The sequence below is a fragment of the Mytilus trossulus genome, chromosome 4 (assembly GCF_036588685.1).
Source record: "Mytilus trossulus isolate FHL-02 chromosome 4, PNRI_Mtr1.1.1.hap1, whole genome shotgun sequence".
NCBI lineage: Eukaryota > Metazoa > Mollusca > Bivalvia > Mytilida > Mytilidae > Mytilus > Mytilus trossulus.
In genome coordinates this window covers 84646295-84667624 of record NC_086376.1, presented here as the reverse complement: position 1 = coordinate 84667624, position 21330 = coordinate 84646295, and the positions used below count along the sequence as shown (strand labels likewise).

At 32.9% G+C, this 21330-nt stretch overlaps 2 protein-coding genes across 2 annotated transcripts; both read right to left on the bottom strand.

Annotated features, from left to right (window-relative positions):
- Nucleotides 1-423: 423 nt before the first annotated feature.
- Nucleotides 424-2106, bottom strand: LOC134716864 (uncharacterized). The gene has a single exon (XM_063579876.1). It carries the CDS (start codon nt 2104-2106, stop codon nt 424-426), a length of 1683 nt encoding a protein of 560 aa, XP_063435946.1.
- An 11272-nt stretch (nt 2107-13378) lies between these two features.
- Nucleotides 13379-14482, bottom strand: LOC134716863 (uncharacterized). Its single transcript, XM_063579875.1, has one exon. It carries the CDS (start codon nt 14480-14482, stop codon nt 13379-13381), a length of 1104 nt encoding a protein of 367 aa, XP_063435945.1.
- Between the last annotated feature and the right edge of the window lie 6848 nt (nt 14483-21330).

Genomic DNA, 21330 nt, shown 5'->3' with positions numbered 1-21330 from the left:
CACAGATTCATTTGACAGATAAAATTGTTTATGTCTAATATTTTGGAGACAAAGACATGACCGTTCATCGTATGAGGAATTGCAAAACAAAATTAGCAAGTTTTCAGGAAATGATCACCACCAGGGATGCTGCTTACATTGCCACGAGTAAAATGATAACCCCCTATTTTTATTTTTGTGTTCAAAGCGCTTTCCATGATTTAAATGTTCATTAGAAATGCTCACAATCAAAAGATTAAAAGCCAGGTAAAGCGTATACCATATGATTTTTACACATTAAAGCATAACCAGAAAAAAAATTAAGTATATTTGATATATACTCATTTTAATGTTTGTCATTTCAATAAATTTCAGATAAATTGTAATATTTCTACCAATTCTGCTTTGAAGCTGTAAACTACGTTATCACTATCATCGATCAATTCAACTTAGTCTGTATAATGCAGGTACATTATGATTGGCAACTAATAAATTTTCTTTCTTTACATCAAGTGCCAGTCCAAAGGGCTGACAAATTCCGTTATCATTTCCAAGCAGTTTTCTTGCTTTTTTTCCATCCGAGGACAATACAATTATACTATTGTTACCAGACGATGCAATATAAACGTTTGAGTCTTTATCTACAGCTAACCCTCGCGGAAAACTAACTAATTGATCTTTGTATTCCCACATCTTCTCTCCAGTCAACGAGCAGCATGTTACTGTATATTGGTTACAATTGGTATAAAAAATCTTGTCTTTATAAGTTGCTACATAACTCCAGGCGGACAAGAAGTTGTCTTTAACTAAAATCGAAGAACAATTGTCCGACATATTTACTTTCTGAATACCGCTACCAGTATCACAGTACAACAAATGGTCATCTGAGTGACATAAACCGTAACAATTTCCTCCAGTTTTTAGTGTGCGTTCAACTGTTTTAGTTGAAATTTTTATGATTTGTATTTGCTTACAATATTGAAAAGAAACTGCGACTGTTTTGTCATCAATACAAGCAATATCTACTGGATTTTGAGTTGACAGATGTACTTTATTCTTCAAGGTTCCATCTTCCTTATAAATCAGCAGACCATAGTTCCCGTGGTCTATTATAATTAAGTCTCCTGTAGGAGAAATGGAACATCCAGTGTTACCATAAATATCAAATTTTCTTTGTAATGTCATTATTTTGTCATTGATAGTCGAAGGGGGTACATGCTGCAAAGACCTTGTTTGTGCTTGTAATTCTTTCCCTGACTTCATAAACACCAATGGAGAGCTTGATTCGATGGATATTGTACCTAGTGAAGTAGCATTTAACAATATGTGGGTTATCTTGTTATCAATTTTACTGTTTATGTCTATCATCCGCAAACTTCCCTCGTCGAATAAAGACTGCATAAATGTTCCATATTTTTGAATTTCTGTTTCAATCATTTTACTTCCCAGAAATGCTTGAAGGTCTGAAGCATAATCTTTGATGGTTGAAATACTATTTTCCATTGAATTTACATTTTCTGTATTTTCAGTTAGTTTTTCTAGCAAGTCCTCAATTTGTGATTTAACTTTCGTTTCGGCTGCATATAGCTCCTGAAGTAGTCGTTTCTCTAAAGTGTCAAGGTGTTCGTTAATTTTATTACGTACCTGCTTTATTTCATCGTGAAATTTCTGCCTTTGTTTCTGGATTTCAGAAAGATTTTGTTTCCTATCTTTAACGACTCCCTCGATATTTATTTTGATATCTTTCAGATTTTGATCAAGACTTTCCAATAAGACTGAAGTTTTGGCTGTTTGTATGACTTCCTCCAACGACAATATCCCAACACAGTTAGCATGGTTGGCCCGAATACACAATGGACAACACACACTTTCGTGTTGGGGACAATACATCTGGAATTTTCTGTCATGCTGTGAACAGTGATGTGCTATATTGGCTATCGACGTAGGTAATTGTTTATAATTTTCGACAGATATAACTTCATGGGCACGTGTGGCTTTTAATGCATTGTGATACTTCAGACATTGGGAACACAATCCTTCGTCACACTCAGGGCACCAGAAGTCAGCATGTGTTGTCCTGTGTTGAGACTCACAAACATCACATATAACTGTGCTTGGTGATTCCATATTTATATTTCCTTCTGGAAAATAAAAAAAATTTACGTAAGTCTAATTGTGTCCCTATAAAACGATCTTTGAATAGTTGAAAAGTAGATTTTCCACAGCGGTGTAGCCGTAGCGGGTCATACAATATTATTTGGGCTGTTGTTGAAAAGGTTGCAGGTCTGTAAAAGGTGCCTAGCTAAAAAAAAAACAAGAAAAAACAGCAAAAAAAAACAACACCCCAGGTTAACTCATTACAAAGGCATCGCTTTTCATTCCTTATTATTGCCAGTAGCCCTAGACACAGTTTTCGGGATGCGGTATGAATGGAAATAAGACAACCGTGACCAATCATAGGTCACAAAAATGTCTTTAAGAAGGCGGAAAACCTATATCATAAAGAAAATCATACAAATATTCAGTATTCAAGAGTGGCTGTTACTTCAAGATTTAAGCAGAATACAAATACTAAGTATGTTAAAACATATTTGCTTTCAAGAAATTCGCTTCTTTTTTTATTGAGTCGAGAATCTAGATAAAATTGAATCAATCTCAACACAAGACGTTCTAACAATTTAAAGTTACACTGAACATTACGTTACGCCTGTCATAGCTGCCATCAGTGTAAAAAGTAAAGGAAACTCCGAAGAAAGTTTGAAACGGAAAGTACAAGATCAAAAACCCAAACACATAAAAACGAATGGCAACAACTTGTATATTCCTAACTTGGTACAGGTATTTTATTATGTGTACAATGTTGGATTAAACATGGCTTTATAGCTAACTATAACTCTTACGTGTACGAAAGTCGTATAAAATTATATTATATTAACAAAGATGTGTGAACAAAAGTGTAATGTTTGACTGCCAAAAAAAATAGTATCTATAAAACAATAACAATCAAAATCAAGGAGTAAACAAAGACTCACAAAACCAATAGACATTTACATCAACAGAGATATAATTGTAATAAAGAAAATAATTTATTTTACAACCTGAAAAACAGTCAAAAGTTGATATTATCATACGACAAAAAAGTATCTATAAAACAATAACAATCAAAACCAAGGAGTAAACAAAGACTCACAAAACCAAAAGACATTTACATCAACAGTTATATAATTGTAATAAAGAAAATTATGTATTTTACAACCTGAAAAATAGTCAAAAGTTGATATTATCATACGACAGAAAGATAAACTAGGGGATCAGCCTGAGTCATTCACCTAGGTCTCCGTGTATCTACATAAAATACACTCTCTTATAGAGGGACGAATCATACCAGAGGAACATCTCAAACTCAAAGATCGAACTGCATGGCTAAAAGAGGAAAAAACAGAACAAACAGACAAATAATTGTACATAAGACACAACATAGAAAACTAAAGACAAAGCAACATGAACCCCACCAAAAACTGGGAGACGATCTTAGGTGATCCAGAAGGGTTATGTGGCATCCGTCGTGTTTTTAATAACCCGGTAAATTGTCTAATTAAGAAGGTCACTTTCATGAGGAGGAACAAGATTTCTGTAACGCATAAGGAGCATACTCGAATAATCTGTGAAATGGATATTCCATAATTGTCAACCAACTCGTGATGGTGTCTGTTAAATCTACGTATGGATGATTTCAACTTTACTGGTTGTAAATCTTGGTTATGCTGGAATATTGCTACATGAAAATAAAAAGTTCACATGTGAGAAGCCATTGTGGACTAGAATATATTGTCATGAAAATAATCTCTTTTTGTTGATGTTGTATTGTTGATCATTTTTTCTCTTGACAGTTCCCCTCTACCTTTCCTATATTGTTTTTGCCAAAAACACAATCGGCATTTTAAAGACACCCACTACAATACAATATATTATAACGATTGAGGCTAGTTATACTCATTTGTAGATTTTGTATTGATCATCATTTTTGCTTTAAAAGTATCTATGTATCTTTTTAAAAATAGTTTTCAGGATAACAGGTAACGTCATTCAGGTTGGACTTTGTAAAAACAGCTGTTTCGCAAGTCACACATCTTTTTGGGGTAATTAATATTCATAGATATTTTGTACTGTTAAAGTCATAAGAAACGAGTGACCGGTGTAAAATAATGTTCTTCCAATTCTTAAACCAATGCATACAAACATCATAAACTTAGTCTTCTGTGCTCGAATTTATCATTTTTTTCGTGTAAATTTCGTATAATCGTCAATTTTTTTTTTCAATCGGTCAGTTTTGTTGTAAAAATATGGCAGGTAATTAAAGTTCGTGTTTTGAAGCCGAAGTTTAACGATTGTCACCTGTTTGTCAACAATTGACGAAAAATAAACAAAAAAGCATGGAAATTGAGCACGTGTTTAACATGTAAATTCAGATAATAGTTTATTTTAAGGACATCCATGCGTATTTTGGTCACCGGATTTTTACGAGGTGGGTCACACTGAGGTCACCTTGCATACGGGAAATATATCGGGGGAATTGCTTGCTGGAAGGAAGCAATTCAAATAAAGTAAACTTCTTCTAAATATGAATAAATTAAAGAATTTTCTTCAGAAAAAAGTATATGTACATAAGTTTTACATTGAGTTATAAAAAACATATGCATTGGTTTTTTTTATTTGAGGTTTCTTATGATTTTAACGTACTGGTTTCAGTTTAAACATATTATTTGCTTAAATATGCAAATGGGATGAGACAGAAGTTAATCAAACTTATATAACTTTCTCCAAGTACTGGCCCAATATATGATTTTTGTGTTTTATCTCAAAGAAACATAACTTGGGAATGTTATTGATCAATGGAGACAAGAGACTGATAAATGTTTTAGGGTTAACGAATAGAAATGATTTATAATAGAGATTGGGAAATATACACAACATATTCTATGTAATTTTTGGCCAATTTAACTTAGAAATTTCCATACTTGACGCTTAAGGTAGCTCTGACATCTGATGTGAAAAATGACGGGGAAAAAGTGAGCTGAATTGACGAAAATTATCAAGAAGAATGGAGTGCCACAGTGGTTTTTGATGCATAACCAAAAAGCCCGGATCATTCATATTTCCAAAAAGGTCTTGCATAAAAGAGGGGTGAAAGATACTAGAGGGACAGTCAAGCTCTTAAATAAATTAAAAAAAAAACTGACAACGCCATCATGGCTAAAATGAATTAGACAAACAGACAAATAATAGTACACATGAAAGACTAAGTAACACGAACCCTAACAAAAACTGGGGATGATCTCAGGTGCTCTGGAATGGAACGCAGATCCTGCTCCACATGTGACACCCGTCGTGTTGCTCAGGTGATTAAAAACCCGCTAAATAATTCGGTAGATCACATTCTTGAAAGGGAAGAGAATTTTAGTTACTAAGTAGGGAACATATCCGATATCATCTGTGAAACGGTTATATCATAACGGGCAACAAACTCGTGATGGCTTCCGTAAAATTTACAAAGGGAAAAAACTCGTCAATTATACGCGCCTTTATCGCAGTCATCTGTGCGTTTAGGGGCGTCGTCACTTCCTTACAAGGTTGAGCGAGTGGTTGGAAAATTATAATTCTATATTGTACGAATTATTCGGCAAATTGAATTCTAAAAATAGACAATCAACACTGCTGTCATTAGGGAATTGTCAGTAAGTACCTACAGAGCAACCATTATTTCTAGTTTATCCTGCACAAAAACGATCACTAAGACGCTTGATGAACGTAAATAGTGCAGGGATACAGGCGAGCCCCTCTATCTGGTAAATGACGTCATAAAGGCGTGCATAATTGACGAGTTTTTGCCGGTGACGGATGAACTCGAAAGTGGTCTATTAAGTTACGCAAATAAATTTAACAATAACAGAAAATATGCTAAACTATTCACAGAGAGACGATATATATGATGCATTTTTATACAATACCGTTTTATCGTCTCCAATATCATATGGTCAGTCTTCAAAATTTGCCACCCGATTAATTTTTCAAAATATAGCTAATTGCCAACATTTTCAGTTCAGGACAACATTAATGTTTCTTTGAGCTTGATCATAACGTTTGTATGGATTGGTAAGTGAAGATGACATTGAAATGCACTTTAATATAAGCTTGGAACTTACGTGCAAACTCGTTGAATGGTTTAGAAAATCTCCTTCTTGTATCTAACATGAGTTTATTTACTTGATAATACGAAGATTTTTAAACCAGGAAGGTTAAAATATAGATATATGACGACAAGCTACACGTGACTTTAATAAGTTATTAATAAATCAAAACGAAAAATACTTTCTTTTTAAACATGGTATTTTGCGTTGCACTCTGTAGACATAATTTTAATCGAAATGTTATAGCACTGTATATGTAACATTAAAGTTAAAATTCTTTAAAAGTTTTGATCTTCTAGTGAGTGAGCCACTGTTAACATGGTTAATATATATAAAACTAGTATTACCATTTGGTCTGTACTGTTCCGCTTTCATAGAAAAAAAACCACTACATAACCAGAGAAGCTTTAACAATTGATGTATTTATTTGTTAATTCACTGCATGGCTCCACATCCTCAATTTAGTAGAAATTAAGGAATTAACAAAATGAAATATCCTGGAACCCAGTGATTTTAATATATAATTGTTTTAATTTAGATAAATAACCAGGCCCTTGTTCTACTGAAAATGGTAAATCATCCTTAATAGTCCAGAAAAGATTTGTTTTAAAAGTTGAAAAAAAATTCCCCTCATGAATATCAAATGGTCGTTCCATAAGCCATATTGACAATCCAGATAAGGTATCAACGATTGTTTTAAGATTGTTCCAGTGACCGAGAGCGCCTATGAGACAAATAGTCGTGAATTTGACATTTCAAAGGGCATTTCTTTTCAAACCATGCAGTCGATCGTCCACCATTATAAAACTTGTCCGTTATATTGCTGATATTTACCTATGTAATAAGTTTTGTAAAAAATTGGCAAGAATCGTACCCGTGAGCATGGTGAGAGCGCTAGATATAATGGACACACGGACGGACGACCAGTATTTCCATATCCTCCGCGACGCGATACGCAGAAATAAAACTTTCTATTTATCTGTCTCTAACTTTTCATGGTGATGTATTAATCGAAAAGAGAACATACCATTATATGTCTCTAATAAAGGTTATTACAAAACTCCATTAACGACAATAACAATCAAAACCAAGAAGTAAACACAGACTCACAAAAACCAAAGGACATTTACATATTCAACAGTTAGAAATAATAATTAAGAGACAACACGAACTCCACTAAAATCCGGGAGTGAAATCAAGTACTCTGAAAGGGTAAGCATTTCCTGCACCGTATACGGCACCCGTCGTTTTATTTCCTTGTTTAGTCCGTTAATGATGGAAGGTTACTTATTCTTAAAATGTGACAATTAAAGTATAACTGAATTTGGTTTTGGTTAAATAACAACGATATCCTCGCAGGTTTCATTGTTACATGTTAAAGACCTTACTGTAGTTTGTTGACTAAAGAGAATACTAAAACAAATATTTAACTTTCGTATTCACATATCAATGTTAACTATGAAAAGTGAGATTAATCAATTCATAACAACAAGTATTTCATTTAATTTCAAATATGTTATTGATATCAGTTTTAAAAGAAGGAAATTAAAAACTGACAGACATAGCCAATAAACACCCCCACCACAACAACGTGGAACGTATAAAGACAAGACATGATAAGAACATATACAACGAAGCATTAACTTCTACGTCATTTTGTCTCTGGTTGAAAGTTAACTCAATGGCAATTATTGCACATCTTCTAATCTTCATATTGAGGATACTAGAAATGTAGTCTTCCATGACCGAGCACACGATTTTCTATGTTCCCCAAACGCTTTGAGTGGGGAATAAAATCAACAAATTATACGACAACTATAGTTAATAAGGCATAACCAGTACGGAGAAGAAGAAGTATTCTAATTCGTAACGAAAGAGGATGAAACGGGCTTTACATAATAGAGAATGATAGGCAAAATGTGAAGAATGAAGAACTAAAATAAAATAAAAAATTGAGAAAACTAGATAAAAAAAATAATAACTAATAAGAAAAATGGGGTGCTAAAATCTAAAGGAATATAGAATAACAAGTAAACTTTATAAACAATACAAAAAATATGGATTGAAGGATTTAAGAATACAGAAATAAAGAACCATTCAACCAAACCCTTATAAGATGTGAAAGGAATGGGAGCGAACTATTTGTAATTCAAACTTTTTAAAGGGATCTTATAATTGCTAAAACAAAGCTAACACACAAATTTAATTACAGGTTGGTATTATCTCTTCAGAATTTCCCTAGTCTTCAACATGAGTTCGATTGTTACATGCCATTTATGTCCGTAATAACACCAGTTTCATATTTTTCTTCGTCCTTCAATCGACTTTTCCTTGTCTTTGACGTAAAACTGGCAACACGAGATCATTACATTTTTTCAATTGAATTGGTTTTGGAAATGTGGTTTGATAACCAATGAGACAACTATACACCAAAGTTAAAACGAAGTGGATGTAAGCAATAATAAGCAACCGTACGGCCTTAAACAATTAGAAAATCCCATACCGTATGTTCGGCTATAAAAATCCCCAGTATGACAAAAAAGAAAAAAAAAACAAATGAAAAACTGACGGTCTTATCTATAACAAACAGGTGCAGGATTTTCTTGCAGCGTTGAACACCCATTGGTGGCCTTCGGTTGTTATACCTGCTCTTTGGTCGGTTCGTTGACCCTTTGGCATATTCCCTATTTCCATTCTCGTTTTTAAAGCCTATAAACATCATCCTCTGTAACAACTTATATTATACAAGACACCATAAATAGATACAAGAAAATGGATATGAGTGCCAATAAGAAAACTCTCCGCCAAGTCATAATTTGTAAAAGTAAATCATTATAAGTCAAAGAACGATATTCAACACAGAGCATTGACTCACACTGAACAGAAAGCTATAAAGAGCCCCAGATAAGCATATAAACAACGAATCGTTACTTCTAAGCCATTTGGTCTCTGGTTGAAAGTTGTCTCATTTGCAATCTTCCTCAATCGTCTAATCTTATTATTGAGAATGCTTAAAATGAAATTTTCCATAACCGAACACACGAACGCACAGTATTTTTAAAAATGTTAAAATTTACAAATTATACGACAAATATAGTTTTTTATTTTTTTTTTATATAAAATACGACATTACGGAGAAGAAGTATTCGACGAGAGAATGTGTGGATGGGTTTAACAGAATATAGAATAATTTGCAAAATGTACAGAATAAATTAAAATTAAGAATAAAGAAAAACTAGATAAAGAACAATACCGAATAAAAAATGAGTCTATAAAATTATTAATACAGAAATAAAGAACCCCTCACCCAGACCCTCATAAGATATAGAAGGAATGGGAGCGAAATATTTTAATCACAGGTTGGTATAATCACTTCATAATTTTCCTGGTCTTCAACATGAGTTCGATTATTACAGAGGACAAGGTACGATAAGGTCTTTTTTTGCCTCCCCGCCCCCTTTATTCTCATTTTTCAAATTTTGTTTTGGAAAGCTACTTATTATGTTAAAACATTCCCTGAAGTTTGAAGTTTGTTTGGATGAACTTCAAAACCACTACTTTTCGCAAGTGGGTGAGGTGGGGGGGGGGGGGGGGGGAGGGGCTAATTTTCTGTTATTATTCAAATATTGTAATAATTTATTATTATAAATTTTGCAGGTGATTTTACAACATTTTTAAAAACATTTTAGTGCCTGCGTCAACGTGACCCAGGATTTTGTTATTCCAATGCCATTATAACTGTTTTTGCTAAATCGCCTTTTTTTTCTGGGTCAAAAAAGGACATTATCGTAACTTTTCTTTTCCTGTTTACGAAACTTTGATTTTTTAGAAAAACGAAGGATTTTCTTATCCCAGGCATAGATTACCTTAGCCGTATTCGGCACAACGTTTTGGAATTTTGGGTCCTAAAGGCTCTTCAATTTTGTTTAGCTTTTGATCTGAGCGTGACTGAGGAGTCTTTTGTAGACGAAACGCGCGTCTGGTGTATTAAATTATAATCCTGATACCTGATACCTTTGATATCTATTTACAGGAGATTCAATTCCGTAATAACATCAGCATCGTATTTTTCTTCTTCTTCGACGGAAAACGAACTTACTCTTATGACAACATGAGTTCATTACACTTTTCCAATTGAATTGGGTTTAATCAAAGTCTTAGTCGTATTTAAGTTAACAGCACATGCATTATCTGAAAAGAGGTTTGTAGAGGCTTCTTGTTTACTGAAACACTTTAAGTATATAAATATAAAAAAATCATTAGATGTTGCATGATTGCAAATGAGAACTATCGATAAAAAATCGAATGAAGTGGATGTAAGCAATGATAGACAATCACATGGCCTTCAACAATAAGAAAAAACACATATGGTCGGCTATAAAAGTCCCCGACATTAAAAATAAGAAACATTTTAATTGAGAAAAAGGGCCTTAGTAACAATAAAAACATTTACGAAAACTAATATGGAATGCATGAACCAACGGTAATCGCTGAACAACAGGTTCCTGACTTGGGACATACACTTACATCATTTGGCGAGGTTAAACATATTTGTGAGCGCTCGACCGTCACCTCACCTGAAACATTGGTTTAACAGTACAACATGAGATCAAACTATAAAAATCAGCTGGAAAAGGCCGAACCAATCAGACAGATACAAATAGAACACATCTAACAAAACACAAAGTGGACGTGGACGGGTTCTTAAACATCCAAACCACAAAAAGACCCTAGCACATATTTGTAAGTACTCAGAGTAACAAGCTAGTTCATAACCAAAACCAACAAATACAATACAAAAATTATGTATTATACCAGTATTTTATCACTATTGAAGTCACATAAAACATCAAATTAAAAAAAAAAAAATATGCATAGTTTTTTTTATAACAAATTGGATAGTTTATTATAAAAACTAATGTACTTTTCCTGAAGTAAATGCTTTAACTTGTCCTTTTTGAAAAGATGTTTTCTTTTTTTAATTGCTGGCTTCCAGACAACAATTCGCCAACATACCCCAGCGTGACCTTTCTCGTATAAATCCAGTGATCACAACACGCAAGGGGACAACCAAATTGACAGAAAGAGTCAGCAAACGTAAACATTGCTCAGTTATAGAATTAAACTATATCTTATTCCTGGATATCCATACTTCTTTTTTGATTGTTTACAAAGTTGACAATCGGTAAGTTTCGGATTCAAACACGACCATTAATTACCTGCCATATTTTGGGACGATAATGCGAATTGGATGCGTAATTACTGACAACTTCGTGCACATCAGACTAAGTTTATGATATATGCACGCATTGGTTCATTTTCTATCCCGTAAACGGTATGCCGACAACATAATTGGAAGACCAAACTATCAATACAGTAATTGACAATAAAATTGTAGTTTCCTTATATTTTACAACTTATTATTTTAACCGATTACCAATATTCATATGTAGAGACTCGTCTCTCAAATGTATTAACTGAACCGACCATCACTACTTTAAACAACGTCACAAAACTGTAAAACATTATCATTACACACTGGAGAGATAAAAGAACCATTGATAAAAGAATTAAGAATAAAAAAAATCATTCTGCACTTTCTGGAAGGCACGAGACTAGTTTACTAATTTATACTTAGCATAATTATAGCAGACTTGCATTACTTTTTATGAGAAAGCGGGATCTGCTTTGTCAGATTTTAGGACAGAACCAGGTCGTGCACATTAAAAAAACTGGGTCATGTAATGATCACATGACCTTTTTTTTTCATTTATACAAACATTGAGGTGATCATAGTGCCTAGTCTTACAATCTACATATTTCTTTCCTTTCCCTCCATTTCGTACACAATGCACAACATAACTAGAAATTAAATAAAATCGAGGCAAGATTCACAAAAATCACTATTTTTAAGTGCCTTTTTACTTACATCTCCGTTGATTTAAACAGCTGAGTAATTTAACAACATTTCCAGTTAACAGTAGTAAGTCGGATATTTGAACTTGTTCCCTAAAATGTGTGACCCTCAATAACATAGGGGTTTGACCGAAAAATTATGAGGTAGATGCAGACAAATCCTTAATAAATTATTATTTAATACACTATATGTCAAAAGAAACCATTATTATTGCTGTTACTCATCTTAAAAGATAACAGTAAAACGACCTTTATAATTCACCATTAGCTGATCTAACAGATAATCTTAACTACAACGCAACTTTCGACAAAGAAAAAAAAAAAACCTATCATAGGGGTTTATTAAGACATTTTAATCAAATCCTGATAAAATCAGATTTTTTTACAGATACATTTTGAAACTAGTGTGAAACGTTTCCTTTTTTTCTGTTATAATATAAATATAACAATAATTCCATAAGAGTAAAAGAACACTGCACTTTGTCAGACGGACATTTACACCTAATAATTATTTCATAAAACAAACATAGTTGACCTTCTGGTTATAGTTTCCGTGAAAAGTACATGATAACATAACAGTGATCACTGATCAATTCGAATAAGAAACGCCTGGCTAATCACCCAACCCTCCCAAACGAACATGTACATTTTACAATCCTTAACTATACCAAATATAGTTTACCCACTGGTAAGATTATTTAAGAAACGTACCTCACTACCATTACTAAAAATTGGATATTTCATAAATATGAGGTCAATGTCAGTTAAACTATATAAAACGCACACTTTCATCATACAATCATTCCATACACCAAATATGGTTTCCCTTCTGCGTCGCACTGTTTACAAGATATAAAGTATTTAGATTTTTAACCATTTGCAATACAAAGTGAACACGCCGTTGCCGACAGATAAGCAAGCCTATGTTTATAATTCTAGGGACAAGCTATGACCGTTCGTCGTGTATAGAATTGCCAAAATATAAGCAGTTGTCATGCAAAAAACAAATCTCAAGGATACTGTTGTTAAAAAATGTTCACCCCGTCAATAGTACTCTCCATTATTTGGTGCGTCCAAAGTAATTTTCCAAGTTTTAAATATTCAATAGAAAAAAATAAAAGAGTTTTGTATACCATATTTTATTACGCATTAGAGCATTTAATTACTTTAATAAAGTAAAATTTTGTAAAGAAAGTTAACTGTATTTGATTTATACTTTTTGTTATTTGAATAGATTTCCGACAGATCTAAACGTTTTTACAAAATCTGCTTTGCAACAGTAAACTACTTTATCATCACTTCTGTAAACTTAGTCTATATAATGCAGGTTCATAAAAATTCGCAACTAATAAATTTTCTTTCTTTACATCAAGTGCCAGTCCAAAGGGCTGACAAATTCCGTTATCATTTCCAAGCAGTTTTCTTGCTTTTTTTCCATCCGAGGACAATACAATTATACTATTGTTACCAGACGATGCAATATACACGTTTGAGTCTTTATCTACAGAGATCCCGCGCGGAGAACGAACTAATTGATCTTTGTATTCCCACATCTTCTCTCCAGCTAATGAACAGCAAGTGACTGTATGATGAGAGCTATTAGTATAAACTATTTTGTTTTTATATGCTACTACATAACTCCATTCGGACAAGGCGTTGTCTTTAACTAAAGTAGAAGAACAATTGTCTGACATGTTTACTTTCTGAATACCTCTGCCAGTATCACAGTATAATAAATAACCACTTGAGTAACATAAACCGTAGCAAAAACCGGCCGTTTTTATTGTACGTTCAACTGTGTTAGTTGAAACTTTTATGGTTTGTATTTGCTGAGAATAAGGAAAAGACACGGTGACTGTTTTGTCATCAATACAGGTAATATCTACAGGGTTTGCAGTTGATAGAGGTATTTCATTTGTCAACGTTCCATCTTCCCTAAAAATCAACAGACGCTGATAGCCGCACTGTACTAAAATGGCCTCTCCTGTAAATGAAAAAACAATTCCAGTGATATGATTAAATTGGAATTTACTTTGTAATGTCATTGTTATATCATTGATAGATGCAACTGACTTTGTCTGTGCTTGTATTTCTTTCCCTGTCTTCAGAACCACCAATGGAGTGCTTGATTCGATGGATATTGAACCTAGTGAAGTAACAGTTGACAATACGTCGATTATCTTGTCCTCAATTTTACAGTTTATGTCCATCTTCCGCAAACTTCCATCGTCAATTATTGACTGCATAAATGTTTCATATTTGTGGATTTCTGTCTCAATCATTTTACTCCCTAAAAACGCTTGAAGGTCTGAAGCATATTCTTTAATGGCTAAAATATTATTCTCCATTGCATTCATATTTTCTGAATTTTCAGTTAGTTTTCCTAGCAACTCCTCCATTTGTGATTTGACTTTCTTTTCGGCAGCATATAAATCCTGGAATAGTCGTTGTTCTAGGGTGTCAAGGTAATCGTTAATTTTATTACGGACCTGTTTTATTTCATCATGAATTTTCTGTTGTTGTTTCTGGATTTCAGAAAGATTTTGTTTTCTATCCTTAACGACTCTCTCGATATTCATTTTGATTTCTTTCAGATTCTGACTAAAACTTTCCAATAAGACTGAAGCCTTTGCAGTTTGTATGACTTCCTCCAAAGACAATATCCCAACACAGTTAGCATGGTTGGACCGAATACACAGTGGACAACAAAGACTTTCGTGTTGGGGACAATACATCTGGAATTTTCTGTCATGCTTTGAACACTGTTGTGATACATTGGCTATTGACCGTGGTAATTGTTTATAATTTTCGACAGGTATAACTTCATGGCCACGTGTGGCTTTTAATGCACTATGAAACTTCAGACATTGAGAACACAATCCTTCGTCACACTCAGGGCACCAAAAGTCAGCATTTGTTGTCTTGTGTTGAGACTCACAAACATTACATATTACAGTGTTCGATGATGCCATACTTGTATTTCCTCTGGTAAATAGAAAGAAAACAAAACTGTGAGCCCAATTGTGTCACTATACTTAAAATCACTGGTGGATGTTGATCAAGTATCCTACAGCAATATAGCTAGTCATATGATATTAAGTTAGCTGATAATAAAAAATATGTTTAAAAGTAAACTGAAAATCATTATTGTTGCAAATAGATCTACTGAATACAATTTCATACAAACGAAGCCCAAAGTGCACTTGAACTTAAAAAGTCGATAATCTTGGAATTAATAATCTTATTTTGACATTTATCTTTCTCGCGGTCTGTAAATGGGAAATAGTTCAAATGGTCAATCATGCTAGTACGGTTCTTAAGAGAAAAAAAAAAACCACAAAAAACGGCTGTCACAGATTTTAAAAACAAGTAAAAAGAGGAGATAAGGTGTATATAAAAATAAGACAACAGAGACCAGGATGCGAAGAATCATATGTCGCAGTACGAACTTTAAAAAAGAGAATAACCCATACTATATAGTAAGCTATACAATGATTCAGTATTCAAGATTGACTGAAACAATAAGGTTTAAGCAACAAACCAATATAATCATTTCAACATTTGATGCACAGGTGTGCAATAAAGTCATCACTTTTAAATCCTTCAAACAGTCAAGCGTTGATATTCGTATTCGACAACATATCAAATCTAGAGGATATAAAGAAATGTCATTTATGTTGGTCAATTGCATCTTCAACAATGGACACCCTCCAAAATAGTTGGCTATTTAAGTCATGAAACAAATATTTTTGTGTTGATCTGGTATTGCAGAACATTTTTTTCTGATTACAGTAAATAAACTCATCATAGATACCAGGACTAAATTTAGTATACGCCAGACGCGCGTTTCGTCTACAAAAGACTCATCAGTGACGCTCGAATCCAAAAAAGTTAAAAGGCCAAATAAAGTACGAAGTTGAAGAGCATTGAGAACCAAAATTCCTAAAAGTTTTGCCAAATACAGCTAAGGTAATCTATGCCTGAGGTAGAAAAACCTTAGTATTTCAAAAAATTCAAAAAATTGTAAACAGTAAATTTTTAAATATAACAATATCAATGACAATTCATGTCAGCCAAAAAAGATCTTTTTTTTGCCAAAACACAAAACTAACGTAAACAATGGTCATTTAAGGATACTGACTTATTTAAAAAGTTTATTCACGATGTATGGAAATATGGCTGATTTGTAGATCGTGTCTTTCTGATATGTTCACCTACATATCTTATATAGTATTCAAGATAATAGGATTCTACTTTTTTAAGTTTCTATCTGTCTACAATGATTTAAAAACTATTTGATATACACTCATTGTATGCTTAAATCGTTATTAAATAGCAATAACTTTAAAAAGCAGTCGTAGGAAGACTTAGATATATTGAATCATTTGTAGATCTTGCTGACTATTTTTTGCTTTTTAATGTTGCTCGCTTCGCTGCAGGATAGATAAAAGATACTATATATATATATATAAATATGCAAATATAAAATAAATGGTACAATTCGTCAGTCAAGGGCAATAATTCCTGTAGGAAGTCGTCTGATAATTTTGATTCGGGTAGACAGGGTGAAGATCTTTACATTCTAAACAAATTTGCATTATCAGAGGTCTGTCTATTTATAACTGTTTTCATGATAATCGACACAACTCACAAATCTTTTTTGACTTATATTGGACATGTTGGTTGGCATGCAGTCATCGGACACATTTTAAAACTAGATACCCAAATGATGATAATTGCAAAGTTTGATTAAAAGAGGGACGAAAGATACCAAAGGGACGATCAAACTCGTAAATCTGAAACAAACTGACAACGCCATGGCTAAAAATGAAAAAGACAAACAGAAAAACAATAGTACACATGACACAACATAGAACACTAAAGAATAAACAACACGAACCCCATAGTTTCAGAGAAGATTTTTTTAAATGACAAAGACAGACGACAATTGATGAAAAAAGCACACACATAAACATGTTAACTCATTCGGCAAGTAAACACGTGCTTCCTTAAAACATTTGATCAGTTAATATATGCAATGTCTCAATTAGTACATTCATAACTTAATCAGTTCAGAAAAATTAAAATGCACGTTAAGGAATAAACAAGAGAAATAATTTATGTAAAATATTAATAATGAAATAAATAAAATTACGATATTTTTGTTATTTAGGGGAGCGGCGTTAACGTGTTACGATAAAGCCTGAGTCATTCGTATTTCCAGAAATCTTCTTGGATAAACTACATAAAAAATAATGTAGAATGGGTCAATGGGACACAGATGATGCCCCCGCTTAAATATAACATTATAACTAAACATAACTAAACAACAGCTCAAGTGACGCCACCAACATTCAAACTTGACCTGTATTATTTTATAATAAGCATTGTGCATAATTTTCATTATATTTAGTTAAGGCAAATTTCATTTAGTGAACGGAAACCAAAAAATCAGCAATTTTTCCATTTATTTGATGGATTGATTGTTGGTTGTTTTACGCCGCATTAGCACAAAAAGGCTATATCGCGGCGATTTTTCCATTTGACAAGGGACATAACGTTTGAATGGTGTCAGTGATTTTTTTATAAGTTAAGTAACATTTAGTTGAAGCAAACTAAAATTGGAGAACGAAAACCAACTATGGGACATCCGTGCATACGAGCAGACAACGATAAAACTTAATGCCTTCTTCACTACGGCGGGGGCATACAAAACCTGTATGACTTTGCTAGAGACATTGTAAATATGGTGGGTTAAAAACGGTATAAATGTAAGGAGATAAAAACATTTTAATTGATAAAACAAACGGCCTTATTCATAAGAAAACAATTTACGAAAGAAAAGAATGACAGACATACACCAAATACAACCACCAACTACATACAGGCAAGTAAAGAATATGTTTGTGACCACTCACCCCTCTCTTACCCGGAACAGTGGTGTTAAAGCACAACATAAGAACAAACAATAAAAATCATTTCGTCAGGGTTGGATATAAAGCATAAAACATAAAACAAACAAAAAAACACCGTACGTTATACAATTACAGCAAAAAATATCCTTTTTGTCTTTAAGTTTTGTGTAAAGTTAATGCGGTAAAACTAAGGACAGTTATGGCTATCAATATTTAATCTGTATAAGGTAAGTGCATTTTGGTAAATTCAGAGAACCATTTAACGAAAAAATCAAGATAAAGGAAAGTGATGTTGAATTTAAAAATCAATGGAATCAATGGGTCATAACTGAGTTTGACCATAAAATGTTATTCATACCAGTACACGAACAAGTCTACTATCAAAAGAGCACATTTAATACCAATAGGAATACCTATACCCTGTCGATCAAGTTTATTGACAAAACGTACATAAATGTTATGGAAAATAATTTACGGCTTTAATCATCTGATCACACCTATATCAATTCACCTTCTTATTTTGAGAAAAAGGCTGTAAATGAATTGCAGCAAATAATTTGCAATCAGATTTATCAAACGACCTTTTGCAATCAAATATAACAAGTTTTTATCAATAAGATTGTGTGGAAGTCAAAACTGTCAAACAAATACAAAGGACCATCAAAACCACGTTCTTTATCTAAAACATTCGAAGATTTTTTAAGACTTCAAAAATAGTTAGTTTCACTTTTTTCATAGGTTAAAGGGGCACTAGCTACGAGATATATTAAAAATCTAAAAAAAGGATATTTTTCGTTCAATTATTAATGAAAGTGACATAGTGAAATAATAATTCGCTTTTAGTAGCCAGTATGGTTTAATTTTGTCCAAAAAAGCGAAGAAATATTGATAATGTATTATTCACTTGTAAGTGAATTAATCGACCTCAATAAGTCCGTATTCATGTGAACTTCAATTTAACCCTTTAGCTAGAGATGGATAACACGTGAATTGTGTGATTATATATACATCCCAGCTCCTTTGTTCTAACCGGGGTGATCTGAGCCGTATCACCCCTACAAGATCACCCTAGTTTGTGTTTCTTTGTTATGCATGCTTTCCTTTATTCTTTGACATTTTGGCGGGAATGTCAAATCAACTATAAAACTTATAAATAATTATACGGAGAAGACTATCTATCAAAATTCATGTAGAAAAAATCCAGTGTATATGTTGGGATTCGAACTCAAGACCTTTAGAATATTAAACCACGACACATTCCACTACACTAGGACGACTGGATACATAATAATAGTAATTTGACATACTTTAAGGAAGCAAGATCTTTTTATAAGTGGGGCGACGTTGTCAGACCTTTATTCAGTGGGTTTTTAACCTTTTTCGTTTATAAGTGAGTTTTCAGACTGATTGTTCAATTTCATTATACACTTTTTCAAAGTGGGGCAATTTTTTTGTATTTTTATAAAGTGGCAATATAGTGTGTGCCAATTGGCACGTGGGGTAGAGTTGACATTGTTTGATATCTACTCATCGTGTTTGTGGGTCAAAAAGAGTATACATCATATAGTAATATATTAAGTATATTGTTATGGTTGTGTGGTGTTCTAAACTAATGGCATTGATAAAACATTAAGTCTTTTGAAAGCTACCGTGACCTGAAAAAGTACGTTTTGTTCATAAATTAATAGAATATAATTAAATGGGAGACAACTCACGATCATTTTTCTTCAGACTTTGATATTGATATTTTCTTGAAGTTTCTTTCGTTCTATTAAAAGGCAATAATTTAGATAAGTTTGAAGCAACAAACACATGTTTTATCACAAAAGTTAATTCCGTTTTAACGTATCTGCTGGCAAATAGGCAGTCTTAAAATATGACATCTTTTTACAAAATAAAGCAAAATGCCCACATTTGCATTGAGCTTGACTTTTGTGTGGATTTTGTATGCAAATATAACAGCGACATTTAATAAATCTTAAAAACTTACTTGCAAACTTGAACGATCTAGAATATGTTATCCTGGTATCTTTGAAGATTTTATTTACATGATAAAATAAATGTTATATCGACCAGGAAGGTAAGAACATAGATATGTGACGACATGCTACACGTGACTCATAATAAGGTATTTATAAATTAAAACGAATAATATATGCTATTATATTTTTAAATTAAACTCATCATAGATACCAGGATTAAAATTTTAAATTTGCGACACAATTCAATTCAAATGTAATGGAACTGTATTAATTTTGTAACATAAATGTTAACTTATGCCATAAATCAACGTTTTCGAGAATAAAAACACTTCAACATACGTTACTCCCTTAGACTTTTAATATACATATCAACGTTAAGATAATTGTTTTTTTTTCTAATTTGTTTTAAAAGTAAGTCCATTGAAAAAAAAGGTCGCCTTAAAAAGTCCCCGAAATTAAAATAGAAAACAAAATTCAACTGAGAAGAATAACGGTTTAATTTACAACAAAACAATTTTCACAAAAAAATAATATGACAGACACGAAGAAAACGGTAACTACTAAACTATATATATCCTTACTTTGGACAGCACATACATAATGTGGCGGGGTTGAACATATTTGAGAACGTTCACCATCCCCTAACCTAGAACAGTAGCTTGACAGTACAAAATAAAAACACACTAAGAAAATCAGTTGATAAAGACTGAAACCATCAGATTGGATACACATAGATTGATTGTTGGTTGCTTAATGTCAAATATTTCATGCATATTCAGGAAATAAATAGAGACAATTGTAGCAAACTAACGGAGTAGCAATTTGTTAATATAAATATGATTTAATAATCATAATTGCATTTTCTGGATGGCATGAGACTATTTAAAAGAGGGACGAAAGATACCAAAGGGACAGTCAAACTCGTAAATCTAAAACAAACTGACAACGCCATGGGTAAAAATGAAAAACACAAACAGAAAAACAATAGTACACATGACACAACATAGAAAACTAAAGAATAAACAACACGAACCCCACCAAAAACTAGGGGTGATCTCAGGTGCTCCAGAAGGGTAAGCAGATCCTGCTCCACATGCGGCACCCGTCGTGTTGCTTATGTGATTACAAATCCGGTAAATAGTCTAATTCGGTATGTCAAATTCATGAAAGGGAAGGGGATTGTAGTTACGACGTAAGGAACATATCCGATATCATTTGTGAAACGGTTATTCCATAACGGTCAACCAACTCGTGATGGCGTCCGTAAAATTTACGAAGGGATGATTTCAACTTCACCATTTGGAACTCTTGGTTTAATAGCTTCCTTGTGAGCAGTAACCCTCTATCAAG